The 26,027-nt window shown below is 33.6% G+C and overlaps 2 protein-coding genes across 4 annotated transcripts; one reads left to right on the plus strand and one right to left on the minus strand.

Moving 5' to 3' along the window:
* Positions 1-1,389: 1,389 nt before the first annotated feature.
* LOC108489348 (chromatin modification-related protein EAF1 B-like) lies at positions 1,390-17,470 on the plus strand. 3 transcript variants are annotated; one of them, XM_053031089.1, is made up of 23 exons: positions 1,390-1,863; positions 5,278-5,498; positions 5,621-5,675; positions 5,750-5,847; positions 5,941-7,402; positions 7,512-7,631; positions 7,823-8,089; positions 8,805-8,993; positions 9,190-9,270; positions 9,411-9,468; positions 9,547-10,067; positions 10,176-10,226; positions 10,639-10,696; positions 10,804-10,994; positions 11,099-11,152; positions 11,245-11,325; positions 11,494-11,628; positions 11,749-11,865; positions 12,580-12,680; positions 12,821-13,027; positions 13,633-14,011; positions 14,881-16,640; positions 16,994-17,470. In XM_053031089.1, the coding sequence occupies exons 2-22, from the start codon at positions 5,356-5,358 to the stop codon at positions 16,555-16,557; spliced, it is 6,045 nt and encodes a 2,014-aa protein (XP_052887049.1). In that variant the 5' UTR covers positions 1,390-1,863; positions 5,278-5,355; the 3' UTR covers positions 16,558-16,640; positions 16,994-17,470. The 3 variants fall into 3 exon arrangements, with proteins under 3 accessions (XP_052887049.1, XP_052887050.1, XP_017649367.1); XM_053031090.1 differs by having other exon boundaries at positions 13,720-14,011; XM_017793878.2 differs by having other exon boundaries at positions 5,291-5,498.
* Positions 17,471-18,293: 823 nt separating this feature from the next.
* LOC108489378 (trihelix transcription factor ENAP2) lies at positions 18,294-19,838 on the minus strand. Its single transcript, XM_017793899.2, has one exon. The coding sequence runs from the start codon at positions 19,499-19,501 to the stop codon at positions 18,692-18,694; it is 810 nt and encodes a 269-aa protein (XP_017649388.2). The 5' UTR covers positions 19,502-19,838; the 3' UTR covers positions 18,294-18,691.
* Between the last annotated feature and the right edge of the window lie 6,189 nt (positions 19,839-26,027).

The following is a 26,027-nucleotide window of genomic DNA, read 5'->3' on the forward strand; positions in this document are numbered from 1 at the left end:
TGGTGGGAGCTAGAGATAAATTATAAATTATTGAAAAATTAAAATACAATTTTATTATAATTAATATGTAATTTTATAAAATTTAAAACAACAAAATGATAAATTGCTATTTTAGGGTGCCAAGACCGCTAGCTTGCTCTTCTTATGCAACAACACAAATAATATAAATACACAAATTAGAATCTAAAATAAATAATTATAACAAAATATTAATAATATGAAACATAATAACTCAAAATTGAAAAAAATATAAAAAATACATAATTAAAATATGATAGGATTGTAATCTCACAATAATCTAAGATTTAAAATGACTTAACCACAAAATTACATGAAAAAAATGTCCAAAATAATCATATTTTTTATTTACTCATTTCATATGAGTGTAGCATAATGATTCCTAATCAATGTTTTATGATAAAATGTCTAGAATTATCAATAGTCCCTCCCCAATCCTTAAATAAGAAGATAATGCATTTTAGTGCACTCAAACCTACATCTTCCTGTAATAACAACAATATTAATACTAACTGAGATAAAACTCAATTAACCAAATAATCATAAATTTTAAGCCATCATTAAAATTAATGGCATGTATCATGTGACAATTTAGGTGTATAGCAATATATCCATGCTTTTGGTTGGAGAGGTAGGTATTGATAGAATATCCAATAATGGGTTGGTATTGTCAAACTTTAAATAAAAAAAAAAGTTCCCAATTTCATGATAGTTTGGCTTATTATATTATAGTACAATAATGTAGATCAATACAAGAAATGAATTATAATATTCTTAGCAACTTCAAAATATTCCTATAGTTTATATTTAATAGATTTAATTTTCCATTATTAGTTTGAAAATTAAGAGTTTAACAATTTAAATGGACGAAATTATAAAAAAATGTTAACAATTTATATATAATAAATTAATAAAAATTAATAGTTTAAGTTTATGATTTTACTAATATATGTCTGCTTTTACGATTCAAATTTGAGGCTTATAACTGTTCCTCCTATTAATGTCATCGTTTAACAATTTATATACAACAAATTAACAAAAATCAATAGTTCAAGTTTATGTGTTTACTAATATATCTCTAATTTACTGTTCATATATGGGGTTCGTGACTACCTATTTTTACAATGTAGGTTCGAACTTTTTAGGGATTTATAACTGTCCCTCCCAATAATGTCATCGTTCAACAATTTATATACAACAAATTAACAAAAATTAATAGTTCAAGTTTATGTGTTCTCTTGATATATCTCTAATTTACGGTTTATATTTAAGATTATGACTACTTTTTATAATATTATTTTTAAAGTTCAAACTTTTTATTTAAAATGTAACATGACTTACCATTATATCCAATTATTAGATAGTAGATGGGAAATGCATATTTATCAAAATTACTAAAAATCTCAAATGGACCAGAAAAATAAAAGGAAGGCCTTTTATCATCGTCGTCTTCCTAATGTAAAAGACAAGCCCATTGATCACTGAGAGAAGAGTCGCTCAGTAATTCTCAAAGCAGCCAGGCCGAACAAAACTCAAAAATAATTAAAAAATCGTCGCCATTTTTTTTTTCTTAAGAGCGAAATGCATAAATTTACACAAAGGACTTGATAGAGAGAGACTCGACAACGTGCTCATGGCTGGCATTTGCAGGGAGCTGTTGTATTTTAGGGTTAGTTCATGTCGTTTTGAGTGAGGGCAACGACGTTGAAGGAGGGTCCGAAGCTTCAAAACCCTAGAAGAGAGATAAAGAGGTAACGAGAGTGCTAAAAAAGAGCGGGAACGTTTCAGGTGTTCCCCGGTGCTTTGCCCTAGCTGCCAATTGTTCGACTCGGTATCCAAATTCAGGTTATTTTCGCGCTAAATTTTTGTTTTCTAAACCCTAGAATTTTATAATGTTTCAAATTAGGGCAGTGTCCGTAATTTAATACGTTTAGGGTTTCCGTTTGTTTCCTTTTTGGTATTCTATACGCATTTCGATTGGATGCTAATGAATTTACGCGGTAAGTGGTCTTCTCATGTGCATATATATACACTAATTCTAAGTTAAAATTCCCGGGAAGCTCATCAGGCTCTACATTGTGTTGTTCAGTTTCTATTTTTCAACCTATAGTGGCTATTTTCCTGGAATTTGAAGAGAACTCTTGTGCTAAGCTCTTTACGTGCAATCATTTGCTTCTATGTATAATTGTGTACGCATATGCTTATTGTGCGTCTGTGATAGAATCATTACTATAATTCAGCTTTGATTTTGGTGTTCTAGTTAGTAGCAGGTATATATTCCTTTTTTGGGCTTTTTAACTGCCAAAAATTTAGTGGCAACTCTCTCCCCAAGCAAGTTTAATTTATTTTTCAAATTTTCATGTGTGTAAGGCGTTGAGTGAACTTTAATTGATTTTGAGAGAATTTGGCTATATTCAGTTGCTGTGAAACTATGTACAGGAGTGGGAAATTAATGAAGAGCAATATGCAATCAATGTGTTATATATTTTGTTACACCTTTTTCCCCTTCTGCAGAAAAAGAAAGAATAAAAAGGTTTTAAGAATCTTAGGATGCATTTGTTTCGCTGAAAATAGCTTCTGGAAATTGATCTCTAGAAAATGACTTGATTTTCTGAAAAAGCTAATATTTTCTGGTGTTTGGATGATTCTGGGTAAAATAGTTTACATGTTTGGCAAATTTCCTGAAAACATTTTGTAAAAGTTGTTTTCAGTGAAACAAACACACATTAGATATTTTCTTGACTTTTTATCTTTTGTTTTTTTTATTGAGTTTATTTTACTGCTATAAAATTACATTTTGTAATGTTTTTGTGTATATATATTGCAATGTTTTAGTTTTTTTTATAAACGTTATGGCTGTCCAATTCCAATTTCTATTTCTTTTATCCAATTTTGAAATGTGAAGAATGACAGGTTCACCTACATCTAAAGAAGCTCTATTTGATGCTTTAATCATATACACAACGTTTGGATCTTTGAATTTAGCAATAACTGCTTCAATTGCACACAGGAAAATACTCTCCACATCAGAGCGCTTGTTTACAAGACAACAATTCTATTGCAATTGAAAACTATACTCCGTCTAGCATAGAGAAAAATGTATGCTTCTGGAGAAAGCATTTCTTGAACACTAGTAACCTACAAAAGATAGAACATGACAATTAGGTCCAAGAAGATATGTTTTATTGTCTTTATAAGGCTAAAAAACATGCCAATATATATATAAGGCTCAAAATATTTTGATGAACCAACCTAGAAATAGAAATTGCACAACCATAACATTTGACTAAAAGACAATCTAGCCTTTAGTGGAATTTTAGGAGCAGCAGGTTGCTTGTGTGTCTTACACATTACATATAGCAGCATCAAAGTTTTCTTTACTCTACCTCAACCACCACAAAATTCTTGTTAGTCCTACTTTTACTAGCCAAGAACTCTCCTTTATCCCATACAATTAGCACTCTTGCATGTTTCCTCTTATGATTGTTTCCCTACTTTTATGAGCACAAAAAAAAAAAAAAAAAGAACAAAAAGCAAAGGGTAAATGGTAAATACATGCCTGAGCTAACAATACAACATAAGAGAAAAACCAATAATCATAGCTTAGCTTACGCTTCCCAACCCTTCAAGACATCCTTAAGTGACAAAATGGAACTCTACCCTAAATGAACACCTAAACCAGCAAAAACTTCAATGATATACTTCAATTTTGCAATCAAATACTATGTTAATATGATGCAACAATCAATCAGTAGGCCTCAACCATGCACCATGGAAAGACATATCTTCTTCCCCTTCGCTTTCCCCTTTACTTTTTCTCTAAACTCCAACTCAGATGTTGAAATTCAATCCTTTGATGAATAGATATACATATAGATTCATTACATTTTTACTAATGATTTGTCATTGTAGTGCTGCAGTTGAATTGATTAGAAAGTAATCCCAAGTTTTCATCTCAAGCATTTATATCCTTACAAAGCTGATAACTTCAAAATTTTAAATCCAAAATTAAATCAATTTAAAGCATATCCTTACTTTCCTATGTTATTAAGTAAGTTATAAGGGTGTGTGAGAGTCAAATGTAAATGTATCAAAAAAGTAACTATAGAGAAAAAAGAAAAGAGGTACCTGTGTTTTCCAATTGGCTTCAGCATTCTTCTATTGCTGACTTAGAACTAAGTTCTCTTGAAAAAAATACAAATGCGAAGCTGAAGCCCTAATGTAATAACAAAATTGAAAGTGAATTTATTTATTTATTATAAGAAATAGAAGAAGAAAGGGAACCTGATTGGTAGAAGGATGAGTGAAACCAAAAGGATTGGGGATGTCATGCAATGAAGGAGCAGTGGAATTATCAGAGAAATCAACGGCCCAAATTCGGCCTACCCCCATCACTCCTTTCGCCTCTCCATGGTTCTTTTGTTCCTATCTCTTTTTTTCTCTAATATATATGAAAGGAATTCATCGGTCCTGCATTTTGGTTAATTTCTCATCATTGTCGATTATTTCTCTAAAAACCTCTAGAGTTCTTTTTCTCAAAGAGAGGACCGAAGAAGAAGAAAACGAGAAAGGGAGAGTCAAAGAGAGAAAGGAGATTGAGTTGCGTAAAATGTCTTCCGGATTTTAAAGTCGTAAGACATTTTATGGAAAAACGCTATCTTTTCTTTTTAGTTGACTTGTAAAATGTTTTGCGTTGACCAAACTTAATTTCCTCAACCAAATGTCGGAAAATGATGAAATTATTTTCTGGAAAACAAATAAGTGAAACAATCGCACCCTAAGTTTGGCAGAAAGTTGCTTGTTTGGAATAATATTAGTAGGTCTTAATCCAGTTCAAGTCTTTGTATCATGCATTTTGTTCGTTTCCAGGAAAAATCTTTCTACAGTGATCCTTTTTATGGTAAACAATGTATAGACTCATGTATAGTTCTTCTGTTTCATGTATTATCATCCATTTGTTCGGAGTTTTTACCTTGTTCTTTTGGTGTTGATTTTGCATATATTTGAGCTTCCAGAAAACTCCCTATTTTTTGGATTATCTTGAGTGAGTTTGATGATATCTGTTTGTGATCAGCTTGCGTGATCCTGAACTGATACAAGCTCAAACCTTAATTGAATAATAAAATCATTTTTAATGTAGTTACAAAGGTTTTTGCATTGAAATGAAGGGGAGATAGTTATCGTAGTAGTTTTCAATTTTTTGTTTGTATTAGTTTCTATTTACTCTAGTAGTCTGGTTGATTCTGATACTTTTTCCAGATATCTATTGTAGGTGTTTACCAATACCTTCTTTTTTGCATCAATGGGAGGGGCCAGCCTGTAGATTTATAGGGAGGGATGCATGGATGCAGCTTGGGATCTGCATTGTTATTAAATGCTGAGGTTGATTCTATGGGAGGGGTTGTTGACAGCGGAGTTGACATTGGTGTCAAGACCTCTCTGCGTAGAGCAGCTATTGAGAAGGCTCAAGCAGAGCTTAGGTGATGCTTACATTCCACTTTTATTTACTATTTTATCATTCTAAAATTATGCACTTGGTTCACATCCGTAAGTACAAGCTCTACTTATTTTCTATCATCTTTTACATTTGTCTATATAACAGGCAGGAGTTTGTTGTTCGTGAGGAAAGGAGAAGGGAACTAGAGTTTCTTGAGAAAGTATGCACTTTTATCTTCTCTTGTTATTCTAGTTTCTTATAGATTAATTTCACCATAAAACACGTTGATGTCAGGGTGGCAATCCGTTGGATTTCAAATTTGGCAATGCAGCTTCAGTTAGTGTCCGGTCTACTTCTCTCACTGATCAGCAAGCAGAACATTTGGTTACCAGGTTTGTTCTTTTTACTGTTGTGTGTTACAATACTATGATTCTGAATTGTATTGGAGCAACTAGCTGATGCTTCCCTGTCCGCTATTGTTGCAGTGATGCAAAAGGTAGTTTTGCACCCACTGCCTCACCTCATGGTGATTCCGTAGAGAGTAGTGGAAGACCAGGGATTCCTGCAGTTTGTGAACCCAGTAGTGCTGACAGTCTCTTACTATTTTCTGGTGAAAATGAGTTGCCTGAAGGTGAAAGGAAGTCTATGAAATCTCGTAAGTGGAATACTGTTGTTCCATCAGAGCAATCTTCTCAAATGGATGGAGCTCAAAATACCAAGGAATCAGAAGATTCTGCTATTTTTCGCCCATATGCTCGAAGGAACAGGTCCAAAATAAATCGAGATGGAGCACGATCTAGTCCAAAAGATATTGTTCAGGGTCGAGGTGGTCATGGCCCTTGTTTACCTGCTCATGTAGCATCGAAGGATGTGAAGGCTTTGACTTCTGAAACAAATAACCAAAAGGGAAAGAACATACACTGTGTCGATGCCACAAAATTGACAACTTCAGATGGTGATTTGGCTTCAAAAATGATAACTTCTGATAATCAGTTCAACATGGCGTTTGATGGTGGTCAGGCTACAGAAGAAACAACTGATCAATCAAAAGGTGATATATCCGAAAGCAAGGTTGACGTCACATTTTCTAAAAGCTTGATCGATGACCTGCATAAGGAAACTGCTCAAGTTGAGGCTGATAAATCTCCAGTTAAATTGGTTCCTGCAGAGTCTTATCTTGTTGCAGGGAAGGAGCAGGGAGTTTCAACTGGTCTTGAAGAATCACCTGCAACAGGTACAACAAAAGCTGAAAATGGAACTGATTATAACCAGCTAAATGGGTTTGGTGATGCCAAAAGAGATGAGAAAAAACCAATTGAAGGGCAAAATAGCAGTGTGGCAATAGGGATGAAGGGATTAGATTCAGAGTCCTCTTGCACTCAAAACAGTTTAAGATTAGATGTAAATAATGATAAAGATGTATGTATAAATCCAAAAAATGTTGATTCTAATGGAAAGCTCGTGGAGAAAACATCAGAAAAAGAGGAGTCACTAAACTTAGCTGTTGGTGAAATGGCAAAACAAAACAGTGAGATTAAGGCCGTTGATAATGGTGCTGTTGTTCTTGATACTTATAGACCTGTGATTCAAAATGACTCTCTGAATGATTCTACTTTCAAAGTGGTGGAAGAAATTAGATCTGAATTGCAAAATGAGGTGAGCTGTCTATCCAACGATGAGGCACAACGAAGTAGTCATGCTGTATCAGAAGCTGAAAGGGAAGTTAGTACTGTGCCAGGTGATAATTCTAATTCCTGCAAGGAAAACTTTTCGTCTAGTTTGCCTCAAGGTAAAATGGACAACACTATTTGTGAGATTCCTGGCACAACTTTGTTAGGAATAACCTCTATTGCTATTCCTGACACTCAAGCTAGTTTGGATAATCATGTGAAAGTGGTGGACAAGGCACATGAAGATTCCATTATGGAAGAGGCACGGATTATAGAGGTGGTGTATCTTTTCCTGGATATATGCATAGTTATTGCTGATTTCTTAACTGAGATGTATTTTATTTTGTATTTTAAAATCTTAAATGGTCTGGCATTATGGTAAACAGGCTAAGCGGAAAAGAATTGCAGAGTTATCTGTTGCTAGCTTATCTGTGGAGAACTGCCAAAAATCTCACTGGGACTTTGTTCTTGAGGAAATGGCATGGTTGGCAAATGATTTCGCTCAGGTACTATTTATTATAAAATATAGATTAGATTTAGCTTATGGGATCTTTTATTTTCCCTTTATTATCTAGAGTTTTTTTTATTGTTAGCTTTACTTGATCAGTGGGCTTCTATTTGAAGTTGACTAGATAACAAAATTGGCAAATTTTCTTGGAGTTTTTCTTATTTATTTATTAATTTTGTGTGCTTATAGGAGCGTCTTTGGAAGATGACTGCTGCTGCTCAAATATGTAGACGTGTTACTTTTACTTTGCGATTGCAACTTGAAGAAAAGAATCAGTATTGGAAACTCAGAAAAGTAGCTTTAATCCTAGCTAATGCTGTCATGGACTTTTGGCATTCAGCACAGGTGCTTCTAAATAGTAGGGATGCAAGTCTTGGTCCAAAAAACTGTGGCTATGATCTAGTGGGGCCACAGGCTGATGAAGTTCTTAAGAACAACAATGCAGAACTTGATATGGTACTGATTATGTTGATGGACTTCTATTGGTCTTTAAGGTTAATCAATTTATGCATGTCTTTCTATGTGATGACATTAATGATTATAATTTTTTATGTTTAATTTTCTTATTAAAGCTTGGTGGTAGTTTCTTTCAAATATTCAAATTCAGTTACTGTTTTTTTATTTTTTGCACATTGATTATCCACTAATATGTTCTGTTCTTTGGTACATGGTTTATCTTAGTTGCTATGTAGGAAACTTGATATGGGAGAACTGGCTTGCTTTAAAAATGTAGAGAAGTGGTTACTGAGAACTTTGGTATTTATATGGATTTTAGTCTTTTTCTAATTAAAACCTTTTTGGATTTTAATTTTAGTTTATATGAAATGTGGTCTCCGTATTTTTCTTTTAGTGTGTTAGCTTTCTGGGGTTGGTTGGATTATTTGATGATTGAGTTCCTAGGGTCTGGATTATAAGTTAAAATTTAAATCTAAATGCATATGTAAAGTTTAAATCTAAATGCATATGGTCTTTGGAATTCAGATCAAGAAAATCCAATTAAGTATTTGGAATTGATTGATAGCTATAGATCTGTTTGGTCTTGTTTTCCTCGTCTTCAGTAACTTTGTCTTGCAAAATTGCTGAATATTTTATATTCATGTTCTAGTTGTATCAGATCTTTGAAATACTCTACTTTATGTCTCATCTTTTTGTGCAACATGTTATGGAGAAGGATACAAATAAGGAGCAGCAGCAGCACCCTGGAAATGACAATGAACTTGCTATTCAGGCATATGCTCTTAGATTTTTAAAATATAGCAGTTCCTCTGTTCCATCACGTCAAGCTGATACAGCAGCAACTTCTGACAGGATATTTGACTCAAGCATTATGGACAGCTCTTGGGATGAACACCTAACTGAAGTATGACTTATTTTTTCTTAGATTTTCAGTTTTATTAGCACATTATTGTTGGCTTTTGAAAATAGCTTTTTGATCCATCTGTTTTAACCAGTTGTATCTGTTAAACATGCATGCCCATTCTGGACTCTGGAGTTCTTATCTTGCGGAAATTCTTTGTACATCCTATGCTCAAACTTTTTATGTTCTTTATTTCCAGGAAAGCCTCATCTATGCAGTTCCTTCAGGTGCTATGGAAACCTACCGAAGATCTATTGAATTTTATTTGGTACAGGCTGAGGTAAATGTAGGTTCTTTAATGAGTTTATACATTGTCTTTTTTCTTTTGTCCCCCCTATATTTTTACAGTAATCTGAAGAAAAATTGTTGGACTTGTATGATTCATCCGAAATCTTGCTTATTTTTTAATTTTTCCCCCAGAAAATTGAGAGTAACGTGCAAGAGGTGGTTGAAACATCTGTTTATGATGCTGGAGCCGGTAATCATGACACTTTTTTGTTTTGATTATCTTTGTTATTCAATAGTTATATGTTCCTTACCACTTCTTCAAATTCAGAGTTTCCGTATGGCAACTTTGTGTATGATGAGGATGAAGGAGAAACAAGTATGTATTATTTGCCTGGAGCCTTTCAAGGTAGCAAATCGTCAAAACTAAACCAGAAGAAGCGGACAATGAAAATTATGAAATCATATCCTCCTGCAAGATCATATGAAATGGGTTCCAATTTGCCTTATGGAAACTGTGCTCAACAATCAACCTTAATGGGTAAAAGGCCTGCCAGTGGTCTAAATGTTGGTCCAATTCCAACGAAACGTGTTCGCACTGGTCCCAGGCAGAGGGTTTTAAGTCCTTTTAGCTGTGCAGCTGCTGCTGGGGGTTTACAAGCTCCAACAAAAACAGATGCTTCTAGTGGAGATAATAATTCTTTTCAGGATGATCAGAGTACTTTGAATGGAGGATTCCAGATCGAGAAAAGCACGGAGGTTGAATCAGTTGGGAACTTTGAAAGGCAGCTACAATATGACCGTGCAGAACCACCGACAAAAGCTAAAAAGAAGAAAAAAACCAAGAATCTTGTACGTAGGGATTCTTCTGTTTTACTGACACTGGGTTTTTTTATAATGGAATGGTATAGTTCCATTATTTGCCTTAGTTTCTAAGGTCATGAATCGTGTTTCTGGTAGGGTTCTGCATATGATGAGGGTTGGCAACTTGAATCTACTCATAATGAACTGGTAATTTGTCATCTTCAGCTCTGTTGCTTGATGTAAATGATCTTTTGCTTTATCGTTTTCTTCCTCTTTAATGGAACAGTACAGTCATTTTATCATTAAGAAATTTAATTTAATTTTTTCTTCTTGGATGTCTAATTACCATTTTTGGTCCTTGTTTATGTTAATTTAATTGTGTAACTTTACCTAGCTTGAGATTCATTTTCAAAGGTATTATAGGTTCTTAAGTTGATTTCTGAATATCCTCAGTCAGATTTGTCCAGTTTCTTAATTAAGGAAACTTTTAAAGCTTTGAGGTCATTTTAGTATTTTCAAAATTTTATGAGATCAAGTAGTAGGTGGATCAAGTTGACTTCCTGCTCCCCATGATAGTTGTGATGAACTTTATTTTATGATGATTCCATTTATTTTGCAGGGGAATTATTCCAAAAAGAGACCTGAGAGTTCTCATTTTGATTCTAATGGAACCAGCGGTAAAGCTTTTTTATCATATTTGATTTAATCACGGGTTACGTGGTTGGGTATATCTATTTTAAGTCATGTTCTTCACCCCTCATCCTGTCAATTATCTTTTTATTAGGTTTATTTGGGCAACATAATGCCAAGAAGCTGAAGATAATGAAGCAACAGCTAGATAACACTTTTGACATCACTTCAAATGGATCAATCCCTTCACCAGTAGGGTCCCAGATGAGTAACATGTCCAACTCCAGCAAAATCATCAGATTAATTCATGGTTCTGACAAGAGTAGAAAATCCAAAACACCTAAGGTATTTTTTCCTTTTACCTGTTTGTTGATTGTCTGATTGATAATGTGCTTCAGAGTTCGTCTTAGCTCCAGTGTAATTGTTAAAACAATGTAAACTTCCTCCAGATGTCTGCTGCTCAGCCTGGTTCTAGTACTCCATGGTCATTACTTGAAGATCAGGTTAACTTTTGTTATCTTTTTTTGTGAAATTATCTTCAATTCCTGTTCGCATTTGAACTATGTCCATGAGATGTTACTGTATTTATGCTCAGGCACTTGTTGTCCTTGTACATGACATGGGTCCAAATTGGGATCTTGTAAGTGATGCCATCAACGGTACCCTTCAACTTAAGGTTAGTGCATGAGTAAAATGTCTATACAAACATATTAGGTCATGAATGGCTTCCTTTTAATATGTCTAGAATAACTCTAAATTATCACCAATGATGTGTCCATTGCTCTAAAACTGCTACTTGTTCTTATAAATGTCTATAATTTCTTTAACTTCTCGATGTGTCAAGTGCATATTTCACAAGCCTAAAGAATGTAAGGAACGCTACAAGATTTTAATGGATAGGAGTGGAGATGGAGCTGACAGTGCTGATGATTTAATGTCTTCTCAGTCATATCCATCCACATTACCTGGCATTCCAAAGGTCCCTTCTCTTCTCAAAAGCTAGTAGATTCATATTTTTGTTAATATACTGAAGGTGGATATTTTCCATGAAGCTAATTTTGTCTTCTATGGTTGGCTTCTACTGCCGTATTTCATGCAGGGAAGTGCTAGACAGTTGTTTCAACGTCTGCAAGGGCCAGTAGAAGAGGAGACTCTTAAGTCTCATTTTGAAAAAATTATACTTATTGGCAAGAAACAGCACTACCGGTGGAGTCAGGTATAAGTGAAGTTTAGAGTGCATTTATTTTATCTCTAGAGGTCATGGCATGTTTGTAGTTTTAAGAATAAGCCAGTAGTTTAACCTAGTTGAAGATAGTCCTTTTGGCATCTTCAATGCAATCAAGTTTTTAGTTTTTTATACGAGTTTGATGCAACATCTGACTATGGGCATTTAAAGAAGACTTTTATGCACTGTTAGTTCAATTTCTTAAGGTGCATGGGACTTGATTAAAATATGCTAGATATACCTTGTTAAACTTCTCTTGTTTTAGTTTATAAGTGAAGCATTTTCCCCTTGTAGTTTATTAGTTTTATTAGAGAATGGATTAGACTTAACACAATCAATTGAGTTATTAAATGAACTACATCAATTAAAGTCTAGCTTATGACATGAATTCATATTTGTTTTTTGATATACATGTTATTTCACGCATTAATTCATAAAATTTCTTTGATATATATATATGCCTTTATTCCACTTACGTAAGTGCTCTTTTTGCACCTTGCTCCTTGGACAATATAGGGGCCCTAGCATTTCAAGTTCACCTGTAGCCCTTTACAACTCTGGTGTTAGCATTCAGTGGTGTGGCAAAAATATGATGAAAACCTAGTCTTAATACTTGAAAGCATCCTAAATTCTCCTCCTTTTCTTCACTTTGGTTCTTCCGGCCTTTTCTCAATTGTCCCTTCTGTCTTCTTGTGTATTGTAAAGCATGATAACCAGGATTTGAAGCAGATAGTGCCGGTCCACAATTCTCATGTTATGTCTCTTTCACAAGTCTGCCCAAATAACCTAAATGGAGGGGTTCTAACGTAAGCTTTGCTGCTTCCATTTTTATTAAAGTTTTAACTTGTTAATTCATTCATGTTTTCTAGTTTTTCATTGTTCTTCGTATTATGTTTTATTTTGATTGTAATGGACTGTAATATAATTTCCTATCATTTGGATAAAGGCCTCTTGATTTTTGTGATGCCCCTGCATCAAGCAAAGACGTTCTTCCCCTAGGATATCAGGCTAGTAGTTTAGCAAGATCGAATCAAGGAGCTGTGGGACCAAGGCTTCCTGCATCTGGAGCAAATTCGTCACTGCAGGGGTCTTCTAATGCAGTTCTTGGCAGTAATTTATCATCACCCTCTGTTACACTCGATGCTTCTGTGAGGTATTAAGCTAATTTGTAGCTTGCATTCTCTGTGTGCATAGTATGACATGCTATTATTAGTATCTGTTCTAACATGCATTGCATGTGAATATCTGCTATTTTATTTATTTTTGAATAAGTTGAGCATTATACAAATAAATAAACAGAGTTGAAATTTGCCTTAGCATATGGATGTTCCATGTGCAAATTATATTGATAATAATTAATATAAAGTCTTTTGTTTTAATGTTAATGTAAATTAAATTCTATACAAATAAACAAAAATTAATGTGAACTTTAACCTCTTATTTTAGAATCTTGAAGATAAAGCAATTCAATAATTTTAATTTTTAAATTTATTACTTAAGTAATTAAATTAAATTTCTTACTCATAATTTGGATAGATTTTATTAATAAATCTATTTAACAAAAGTATTTTAATGAAAATCAAACTTCTTATAAATTAGATAATTTATTCATATAATACAGAAGTATTTACAATGGTTTTTAGAAATATATTAAACAACAAAGGCTACTTTTAGTTAGTTCAGAAGTTTCTCCTCATTCATGTTTTTTAATATATATTATATACCAATGGCACAAATTGTGGTCATACTTGCTCTCAGGGATGGTAGATTTGGTGTTCCAAGAACATCTTTGCCAGCTGATGAGCAGCATAGAGTGCAACAACATAATCCAGTCTTATCTGGCAGGAATGTTCAGCAGTCCAACTTGACTCTCCCTGGGGCTGTTTCTGGGTCAGATCGTGGGGTTCGTATGCTGGCTGGTGGAAATGGTGTGGGAATGATGTGTGGAATAAATAGAGACATGCCAATGTCAAGGCCAGGCTTTCAAGGAATGGTATCATCAACAATGCTAAATTCTGGCAGCATGCTCTCCTCTAATTTGGTGGGAATGCCTAGCCCTGGAAATATGCACTCTGGACCAGGTTCTGGTCAAGGAAACTCTACATTGAGACCTCGGGATACCATTCACATGATGCAAGTAAGTTATTTACTTTTCAAGGAGCAGTATGATCAAGTCTGTTCTTCAACATGCTATTGCAGTTTGGGGTTCTTTTGTCCCATATTAACGATAATTGTTATATACGAAGAAATCAGTTAATATTTCCCCCAGTGATTTGTATTCATCCAAATAAGTAGCAATCTACTACAAAGTGAACAATCTGGATATTGCAGTATTACAACTTTAAAACCAGCCAAAAAAAGAAAAAAAGAAGAGCAGTTAAAATAAGCATTTCGCCAGCCAATCTGCAGTACGCCTTAATCCTTGAATGTTGTATCCAACAACCTTAATTCAATTAAAAAGTGCTGAATTAGAATTAGTTTTGCTGCCATGAATTCTCCTATTCTCTCAATCCAAAGATAGGCACTCCATGCTAATCTTAGACTGACTGCAATCAACCCCTTCCCTTGAGCTCTTGCTGCACCCATCTAAATCTAGAATGGGGACTTCAGTTCTAGATATGTATGGCTTTTCAGAGGATTGCTTGCTGCAAAAAATTCCATCAAAATTTTCCTTTACCTATGGTTCTGTGTAGCAAGCAGATCTGGATAATTCCTTTCTTTATGTGTAACGACTTCCAATTGAGGAATTTAATTTAGGCTTGATAATGGGGGTTTGTTGAACTCAATGCCTTAAAGCTAGTTGGTAAATCTCGCTTTGTTGTGTTTATTTTGATGAGTATTCCTCTAGGAACTGAAATGTGTTTGATATAGCATTTTTATGTTTGTTTATTTAAAAATTACATTGAACTTCTGGATAATCAATGATAATGGTACTCTAATTTTTGCTCGTTATGGTGATCTAGAACAGACTTTCAAACTAAGATGATTTTCCTTTTTGTTTGATAGCCTGGTCAGAGTCCAGAGAACCAGAGGCAAATGGTGGTACCTGAGCACCAACTGCACGTTCAAGAGAACAGCCAGGGAATTGCTGCTTTCAATGGGTTGACTTCTGCTTACCCTAATCAATCAACCCCACCGCCTGTTCAGTCATATCCAGGTCATCCCCAGAAGTCCCAGGGGCTGAACAACTCTCTTCAGGGTTCTAATGGGTCACAGCAGCAAGCATATGCCATGCGCCTTGCTAAAGAAAGGCAGAGGCAGCAGCAGCAGCAGCAGTCTCATATGCATCGGCAACATCAAAAGTTTGCTGTATCTAATACTTTGAAGCCACATGTCCGACCTCAGACTCAACTTCCCGTATCTTCTCTTCAGAGTAGTTCCCAGATTCAATCTCCAGCTTCAACTCAGGCATTATCGCTTTCCCCTCTAACGCCATCTACGCCAATAACTCCTATGTCATTACATCAGCAACAAAAAAACCACTTGGTGCCTCGTGGGCTTGGTAGGAGTTCCCGACCTGGTGCTAGTGGGTTGAACAATCAGATAGGCCAGCAACAACAGCGGCAGCTTCAACAACAGCAGTTTCAACAATCTGGTAGGTACCACCCTCAGCAACGGCAACAAACACAATCTCAGCAGCAAGCTAAACTTTTGAAGGGAGCAGGGAGGGGGAACATGCAGGTGCATCAGAACCTTTCTGTTGATCCTTCTCCTCTGAATGGCCTTAGCATGGCCACTAGCAACCAAGCTGCTGAGAAAGGAGAGCAGATGATGCACTTAATGCAACGTCAGGGCCTGTATTCTGGGTCTGTTATGAGCCCTGTCCAACCATCTAAGCCTCCAGTTTCTTCTCAGTCCATGAATCATTCCCAGCCACAGAAAAAGCTACTTTCTGGGGCAGCACCCCCTTCTACAAAGCATCTCCAGCAGATGGCTGCACATTCTGATAATAGTTCTCAAGTTCAGGTTTCCACAGCGCCTTCTGTTCATACACAATCAGCTGTGCATCAGTCCGTCCTGCCAGCGGCTATGGGTCTAAACCGCCAGCACTTGCAGCTACAGTCACAATCACATAAAAAGCAGGTTAATCAAATTCAGCCTACTGTTAAAAGGATGATTCAGCAGAATCAGCAAGTGAATTCTGATCCTTCCAGCAAATCTCAAGCTGAGCCAGCCCAAGCTGACCAACAGCCCATGAGTAATGCTTCACTTATGGGTACAGCCACAAGCATGGCAATGCCTCAGGCTGCTATTGATTCAGCTGACAATGTATCGGTTGTTTCTCCTTCTGTTGGCCATCAGGGGAAACCATCAGAATCAGTGTGTGATCTGGGTTTGCCAAATGTGGCCACTCAAGTGGGACCCATGGGGAGCCCTCCTCATCCAAATTCTGCTCGTAGTGATTCGCTACCTTCTGTCAGCCAAGGGTTAGGGAAGAGACAATTATCAGGTAGTCTACCCTCTAATGGGAGTACTGATGGGTCACAGTGGCCACAACAGCCACAGATACAACAATCTTCCACATCGCCACCATCTCAACAGCCTTACCAGCAGTTACAAAATCAGCATAGTTTGCTGCCACAACAGCAGCCATTGCAACAGCAGTCGCAACAGCAAACTCTGCATCTACAAGCAGTACAGGGCAGCTTGTATCACAGGCCTTCTAATTCTAAGCTGGAATGAAGCAATTAGTGGTTGGAGCAGTTCCAACAGCAATGGGTCCTGGCATGATTGAGTTTGTTTGCCCATGTAACAGCAGTGTACAGGTAATAACTTTTACGGATTTAGGCAGGTTTGATATGGTGTTATATGTTAGGTTCGCTTACTAGGAAGCATTAGAACATTTAGAATTATTATCATGTTGTAATATTGGAATGAGATGAATCATATCCGCTCTCTGCCACTTTGTTGCATTATTGGTTTGTTAAAACTTCTGACAATTATTTATGGATAGCTATTTTTTAACTCTAGCTGTCTGTGGGTGCTTATCCATGTATACTATATGATTTGTATAAATTTGTTGTCTTTTTCTTTTCCTTTTTGTTTATTTCTTTGGTATTTAAATTTTATTAAACTTGAATGGAGAGTGGAGACTAATCAGGCTGTGGTTTTAACGCAGATGAAGCTGGTAATATCATATTGGCATTGCAATGTGGAAAGAGGTTGCTGCTATTTGCAGGTTAGAAATACACGGAAAGTATTGGACATTTTTTGGGGTTTCTACTTTTTGTTTTTTAGGGCATCATGTATATAACCACTTATAGGGAAGTGGAGACAGATATAGTGGCATTTGTACATAGGTCACATCTCCCTTTTCCATGGTTTCTTTCTTTTTGGCCCAGTAGGTCAGTGCATGTATTTATTACCCTTTGAGGTCTAGTGGGTATCTAGCAATCATTGTTATGGGCAAAAAGCCTTTGGGGAATTTTGTGAATATTAAGGTTTGTTGTGGTGTAGACACTGGTCACTGCTATTAGAACGACCAGCAGCCGTCACTGCCATAGCCATGGCCATGGCCATTCCCACCCAAGCATTTATTTGTAATTTGTAAACAGTCATCAGATTCTCATAATACAAAAATCCTTTAATTGGTGCATACCCTTTCCATTCCCTATTCCTTCTGGGTCTACCATAAGCCCTTATGTTTCTTGCTTATGAAACTTGAGAATTTAGTTCTATTTGGTTAGTTCATTGGCATCTGTAATGAGTGTCTCTTCCCTTTTTTGACTGGAAAAAAAACTATATCCAAAATTTTTAAGAGACCTGAAATGCGGTACGGAAAGCTCTTTGCTTGGCCCTTTTGTAATTTTTATCTAATTTGAACTAAACTGCAATAAACAATCAGATGCAGAACTTTTTGAGTTATCAATTTTATTATATGCATAACTTTTGAGTTATCAACTCTAGTATATTCCTTCCCTCATTTTTCCTACAATGTTCTCCATACATTAGCCATCCAAGTGTTTGAAGTACACAAAGACCATACTTTGTTATACATTTTCAGATTCTACCGATATAAAATTAACCAGTGCTTCAAATTAGCACCTAAGGATCAAACGTATACTGTAGTTTGTTAGAAACCTCCAAGCAGTAATATGTTTCAAAGAATTTCTGGGCATTTTATAAATAGTGACCTTCAGGTTTCAAGTTAAAAGTGTAAATACATAGAAAAATTCCTAGTTCCTAGTAAGTTTAAGTATCTCGCGGAGAGAGATGTTCGTCTGAGAATATGATCATTCAAAGATTCTTGAAATATATATACATGCATTGAAAAATTTAACTATGAGATATAATGTGATGATTATACACCCTTATCCTTTAATAATGAGAACTGGATTTCAATCCTTACCCGTCATTTAATAATGAAGCCAGACATTTAATCTTTACCCACCAGACATTTAATCTTTACCCACCAGACATTTAGTATATTTAATAACAAATCGTTTACTTTTTTAGAAAGCATCTAAGACAAGGGAATTAATCATTCACAGTGGACACTATGGTTTCGACAAAAAAATGTACATTGAGAAACCTAGACATACTGTGGATGACCTTAAGCTCATTATTCATCAATGAAAGCCAAAGATAGAAGAAAAAAACCCACTAGAACAATTGCTAGATAAAAACAGTTTCAAAGCTTAATCATGTGATCAGATTAGAAATACTGTTCAAAAGAGTTAGGCACCAGAGAGCAGAAATGCAAAATCTCAACAATTGCAGCTCAAAAATTATGTTCAGTTCCATCACTATTTAGTCTATACAACCTGAAGCTCCAATAGAAGAAAGTTTCTTGAAGAACCCAAATCTTGCTCCACCTTCACTCCTTTGTTTTTGACCCCAAACTGGTTGATATGGCATCCACAATTTTCTTCTCCGAGTCCAATATCATCTCAATCCTTTTGTTTTCCATTTCCATTCTCAACCTTTCAGTTTCATGCATTATCTCCATTTTTTTCCTTTCCAACCTCATAAACCTTTCTGCAAATCTCCTAATTTCCATTGCTAGTTCCACCCCTTTGTCTTCTTCCCCCTTTCCCGTTATTGCTGCATCACCATCACCATCCCCTTCCTCTTCTGTTCTAACCCTTTTCTTCATTAGCCCAGAAAACCGGTTCACAACACTCGGCCGCCGCAATATGTAATTGATGCTGCGGCTTTTGCTGAACCGGTTTCCTCCTTCATGTTCTTCGTCATCTTCTTCTTCTTCCTCGATTGGGTTGTTTTCGTCGTCGTTATGGTAGTAGTTCCCAGCTTCATGTCCGTTTGGAACAATGGAAGCCAATGGTCGAGCCGAGATAGGCAAAGGCCCTTGCTCCAGAGATTCCATGGCGTCGTAGTAAGGCCAAGGGGAAGCAGAGCCGAGGTTTTGGCGTTCGGAGCGGTAGCGACGGCGGAGTTTCTCCATCTTGTGACGGCACTGGAGGGCGGTTTTGGCGGCGGAATCATCGAAGAGGCCGCAACGAGTGGCGACGGTTACGGCTACCTCCTCCCATTGGTTGGCTTTGAGTTGGCCGCGCTGGAGAGAGTACCATTTTTCTTGGTAGGCTTGGATTAGGTTGAGAGTCTCTGGGTGAGTCCAAGGAAGTGGTTGGGGTTTCTTAGCCGCCGGCGCTGGATCATAAGACATAGTTTAGGCCTTGGAGGTTCAAAATTCAAAGTGGTCTTTTTGAATTGGGGGCTTTAAATTTTGATTATTAAGGTTTGGGGGGCGGCGCGAGGGAAGGATGACGGTGGTGGCTGGCGGTGGAGCTAGGTGGCAAATATGTTTTTCATTTTTTAAGTTTCCGTTTTAAAAATATTTTATGGACTCGAACCCGAAAATTTTGTTCTGGATCTGTACTTGAAATCAGGCCCAACCCAACTACTCAAATGGGCTCCCCGGACCCGGCTGTGACCCTTTAACCACTACGGAATTTTGAAATTTCATGTATTTCTATATTTTTTTCGATTTTGAAATTACAATTTTGATCAAAATGTAGGTGTTGATTTCATTGGCTTAAATTCTATTAATTTCAATTTCCACTATTTTTTTGAAATATAAGAATAGGGTAAATCCCAAACAATAAACACGAATAGCGCGATTCGAATCCAGGCTACACCTGGGACGGTTAACATTCTGATCATCAAATTGCATGGGGTTCTTAATTTCCAAGATTTAATCCAAGTTAACTTTATTCAGTTTTGTTATCTCTAAAATTTTATACGAAAAATACACTAACAAATGTATATTATCATATTAGTTTTTTATTTTTAATATATTACTTACAAAAAAAGTCAATTAATGGATTTAATGATCATCTTCTATGTTAAGATTAGAATTTCAAATTTTTGAAAAACCATAAGAATTAAGGCTCTCTTTGGAAGGGCGGTAAGATTAATTTCAGTGAAATTAAAAGTAGTAGTGCCAGTTAAATTAGTTATTGTAGTGATGGGATTTAATATAACAATCTTATCTCAATTGACAGGGATATTGTTGTCAATACAAGAGAACGTGTATTCGAGTGTGCTGAAGCACATTATTCTATTTATGGGCCGGAGAGGGGCTATGGGTATTTCTAAGTATTTTGTAAAAAAAAAAAAAACAGATATGATTAGTTTTTATAATGAAATTGTTCAAAAAAAATTATTGATGAGATATGTATTTAAATTCAAACGCATTTATAGCAATGAAGTAAGAATGAAAAATGACTATTAAGAATAGTAGATTGAAAATTGTACTTAATACAAGTATTAATTTATGAAAATTACAACAAATTATAGTTTTATTAGATTAAATAATTGTATATAATGAAATAAGCCAAACTATTAAGGATATTAATGAAAATTCAGTTTATATAATGAAAATTCAGATTTATTTGATATTATAAAATAATAATTAATTAAAATTTATTAAAAATATATTTGTTTTAAATAATAATTTTATTAATGAAGAATATTTTTATTTTATATGTATATTTATTTGTAATGATTCGTATTAATTTTATAATAATATTATATAAAATAATTTTTATAGATTTATTTCATTTAATAATAATTTATAAGTTTTTTTTAACTATCTTTAATCTTTTTAAAACCATATTTGTGAAAGGAAAAGTAAAATAAAGGGTAAAATTGTGAAAGTCTGTTTCACTGGAATGCAAAGCTTCTCAGTAGAGCATAAAATTCTATTTAAAAAAATAAACCAATTTGTTTTGAATTAAATTAATAATTTTATGCATACTACAACACTTGTAATAAAATCATTAAATTTTACTATTAGTTCCTATACTTTAAGAAAGTTATAGATTTAGTCCCTATACTTTAAATTGGTCATTTTTAGTCTTTGTATTTTTCAAATTTTAAAATTTCAATCCTCACCATGATTGCTAAATTCATTAAGTTCTACTATTTTCAAAATTTGATACAATAAATATATTATCATATTTGTAATACTATATTAACTTGTTATTTCCACATATTACTTAGTAGAAATCTAGTTAATGGATTAACAACTGTCATGTGTGTCTAGACTGAAATTTTAAAATTTGAAAAGTATAGAGACTTGGAAAGATCTAATTGGAAAATACTGGTTAAATCTAAAACTATACGTGCAGTACACGACTAGTAATTGATTTTAACTAAATAAATTTAACTGCTATTGTTTGGGTTAAGACTAAAATTTCAAAATTTGAAAAGTATAGGAATTAAAATTTACCAAATTAAAGTATAATGACTAAATTTATAATTTTCGCAAAGTACAAAGACTAATAGCAAAATTTTGATCAAATGAGTTTAGTTGGGGATGAAACTTTGGATTTGTAAAGTACAAGCATTGAAACTAACCAATTCAAGGATTAAAATTAATCAAATTAAATTATAAAAAAAATTAATCAAATTAAAGTACAAAGATTTTAACGACCTAGAATTCAGTGGTATTGGAAATTATGGTTTTGAGCCTTTGTTTTTGTAAACCGAGCCAGTAAATATTAAATAGAGATATTTATGGAGTTAGTGTATAAATGATTTGAAATTCAATTAAGTAATTTAGCTGAAATTGTGGTTAATTAAGGTCTAGGAACTAAATTATAAAATTTTAATCATTATAGATTTTAATTAAGAAAAAGCTTGAGTACTTAGATGGAGACTATCCAAAGAATTAAAATAATAAATAAATAAATAATTAAATTAAAATATACATAGTGAGATTTTATGGTGGATTGCATTAACTTAAACTAATTAAAGAATTATGTTAATTAATTAAGGTTAAAATATGGTAATTTAGGTATAAATAATAAACATAATGGAAAGAAAGAGAAATGTTATCATTTTCATCTTCAACCCGTGAAAATCAAAGGAAAAAAAAAAAGGAAGAAAGCTTGAAAACCTTTGAATATTCAACTATCAAATTCAATTAAAAATAAGGTTGAGTAGTCAAGAGGGTAAGGAAAAGCAAAAGTTGACGACGAATGACGTAAGCTTTTAATTTGTATTTCTATTATTTGGGATCAATCTAATTATTACATATCCATGTTAAATTGTAAGATTTAATAATGAGGTAAGTATATACTGGTTGTATGAACTAAGCTGTGGTGATTTATATGGTATATCAAGATAGAGGACTAAAGTGAATAAATTATAAAGTAAGATGATTTAATTGATATGTAATAATTGGTATGAAATTGAGTTGAAAAATGTTATATGATGTGCTGAAATGGTGAATTTATAATGAATTGAGAATGATAGAATGTGAATCGAACTATGTGATGAAATTGGAAAATTGGTTACCCTATTAATTGTTTGGGCAGAGTTGGATATAGTTAGCATGCTATAGGATTAGATTGTGTATGGGTTTATACTTCGGTTTAATCGATAATGCACTTATGTGCCAGTATATTTGCTTTGGTTTAACCGATGATGCACTTATGTACTAGTATATTTACTTCGGTTTAGCTGATGATACACTTATGTGTCAATATATTTGCTTTGGTTCATTCGGTTATGCACTTATGTACCGGTACATTTGCTTCGGTTCGTCAGATGATGCAGCTCGTTTGCCAGTACAATTGCTTCAACTTGTCCAATGATGCACTATGTGTACTAGTGTATTTCCTTCAGTTTATTCGATGATGCACTACGATGTTAGATGGGGATAGAGGTTGGTTAATCCATGTATCCATCTTGATTCCGAGTTAGGTTAATATAGTTATAAAATGTGAATAGATTAAATAACATATGAATGGGATTGATATCATGATTTGATGATTCAAATGTGAATTTCGATATATGAATATCAATAGCATGTGAAAGATCATGCTAATCATTATACGAGCCTGGAGAGCCGAAATGGAATTTGATGAATCAATCAATTCGATTTGGAAATGATATATATATATATATATATATATATTGTTATGCTCAAATATCTTAAATTGAATATGGTTGTAAACATTAACACTAGCATGTTAATATGATATGCTCATTAGATTGGTTAATTGAACTATGTATGGTTTGATCATAAGATATAAATGGCATTGCATGTAATGGTTGATGTGTTGAATAAGAATTTTCAATAATGGTATATGAATTAGTTGAAAATAGAATTTGATATAAGTTTATATTGCATTGACTTGAATTATGGAAATTACCATTGAGCATTATCGCTTAACATACGGTTTATTTTCTCGTGCACAAGTATAGGCACATTTCGAGGTTCCTAAATGTGGTTCAAGCATCTAAGAGGAGATCCCCGACTCAGCAATGTTTATATAGTTTCATTTTGTTAAATTTATGACATGTACTTAGGTTGAGTCGATTTTGACATAATAAGTGATCGTGTTTATATTTGAAGCTTGAAATGGTAACATGGAAATGGCCAAATGATTGGTTTGCATATGTGAATTTGGTAATTTGGTACCTTGGTGAATTATATTGTCGTATTTGAGACTTAAATGTGAATGTGTATATATATATATATGCCAACTTGGTAAATGAATGGTGAATGGCATAAGTGCTTAAGTTAGGCATGTATGTTTAAGTAATGTATACATATATATGGTAAGATAGGTTGAAATTGTATGTTGGAAATAGCACCAATGGTTTTGATATTTGGTATTAAGTATGTTTGAATTGTGTTAATTAGTAGAATAGGTATCAAATTGGGCTTTGTTGTAAAACAGGGGTCACACCATGACAAGATCAGGATGTTGTATCGCGATGAGGAACTCCTAAAGTTGCAAGTCAACCTGATATTTTAAAATATTTACAATTTGGTCCTAATTCGATATTGAGTTAACAATAAAGTTCAATAATAATATTGCTAAAATGATTGTATAATGGTATAAATTAATTATATTGCTCGGAAATATTTAACTTTAAAATGATTGTATATTGTATCATATTCATCTATTGTTCAATTTAACCGTATAATGGTATAAATTAATTATATTTGATTGTAGTTGCTCTGACAATGAATATGTCATCCTATAGCTGGGACCGGACGATCGAGTTAGAGATACGGTGTTACAAATTAGATCTACAACTTACTCATAATACATGAACTAGTAGTAAAATTTGACCATTTGTACTATGTTTATATATTGTTGTTATTAGTATTTTTTGTCAAATACTTAAATATTATAGTTTGGTATGAATTAATTTATCAACTTTATAATGTTTAAATTAATAACATTTTTAGCTGCCTATTAAAGTGATGATGTAAAATTTTTAAATATTATTCACAATTAAGATAATATGAAAATCTAATAAGCCAAAGCTTAAAATTGTTATTGTTATAGGCCAATTTTGACCTCATATGCATAAAACCACACACAATTTACACTCATTTAACCCATTACATGAAAACCCAATACAAAGGCCCATTAAAACTCGAAGCCCAAAATTTCAGCCCACCTAACCACTAACCCAAACCCAATTTCAACCTAAACCTAGCCCAATACAATTATCAGCAAACAAAACAAAAAGAAATCCTAAGCTGCCACCGCCTCTGCCCCTGTCCCATCGCCCCATGCCTGTCACGTCCACCGTTTGCCACCACCACCTGCTCCACTGCCATCAACTAACCTACAAAATCAAGCAAACACGTAAGCAATAGGATTAGGGCATTGTAAAATGGCTATAAAAGGCATACTAAAACTGAATGTAAAGAGGGTTTTTTTTTTTTGAAAAAAAGAGAGAACTATTAATACAAACAGTAGGTGTTCAAATACAAAAACAAATCAAAAACAAATAGCAATGGAAGAAGAAATCGATTCGCTGCCAAGTCTCGCGCAAGACGCTGCACTTAAAGGGGTGGGGATATTTTCTTTTTTCGTCCCTCCACGTTGTGCGTGCGTTACAATCTGGTCCTCCCTCTCCTTTTTCATTTTGATTTCGCCCCAAAATTTCACTTTAAGTTTGATTTAGTCCTTTTTGTGTTATTTTGCTGTTTTACTTTCAAATTAATTATTTTTATTATTATTTTTCTGTTGTTTATTATTACTATTAATTATAATTACTTTATTATTATTATTATTCATATGTATATTATTATTTACATTATTGTTATTATTACTATTACCCTTATTATTACTATTATTTTTATTTTTATTGCTATTGCTATTATTATATTTTTTTATTTTTTTATTTTCTATTACTATTATCATTATTATTACTATTATTAATCTTCTCATTATTACTATTATTATTTTTATTATTTACTACTATTATTTATTATCGTTATTACCATTATTATTGTTACTATTCTTATTATCTTTTTACTATTATTATTATTTTATATATTATTATCATTATTATTTTTATCATATTCTTATTATCTTTTTACTATTATTATTATTTTATATATTATTATTATCATTATTATTTTTATCATTTTTACCGCTAATATTTATTATCATTATTATTACTATTATGTTTTATTATTATTATTATTATTATTATTATTATTATTATTATTATAATTACTATTACTATTGTATTATGACTATTATATTTTCATCTATATTTATTTTCTTATTACTCCTCTATTATATTTCTTATCTATTTATATTTTCATTATTATTATATTTTAGGTACTATATCTATGTTTATATTTAGGTATTAATATCATTACTATTGTTACATTTTCATATTATCATTATCATCATTATTAACATATA

This window comes from Gossypium arboreum, chromosome 7 (genome assembly GCF_025698485.1).
Source record: "Gossypium arboreum isolate Shixiya-1 chromosome 7, ASM2569848v2, whole genome shotgun sequence".
NCBI lineage: Eukaryota > Viridiplantae > Streptophyta > Magnoliopsida > Malvales > Malvaceae > Gossypium > Gossypium arboreum.

Excerpts from the sequence above, each read along its gene's own strand:
- LOC108489348 (XM_053031089.1), top strand. The coding sequence starts at position 5,356 with ATGCATGGATGCAGCTTGGGATCTGCATTGTTATTAAATGCTGAGGTT. Across the intron at positions 7,632-7,822 it reads TGGCAAATGATTTCGCTCAG|GAGCGTCTTTGGAAGATGAC; the intron begins GTACTATTTATT and ends GTGTGCTTATAG. Across the intron at positions 13,028-13,632 it reads ACACTCGATGCTTCTGTGAG|GGATGGTAGATTTGGTGTTC; the intron begins GTATTAAGCTAA and ends ACTTGCTCTCAG.
- LOC108489378 (XM_017793899.2), bottom strand. The coding sequence starts at position 19,501 with ATGTCTTATGATCCAGCGCCGGCGGCTAAGAAACCCCAACCACTTCCT.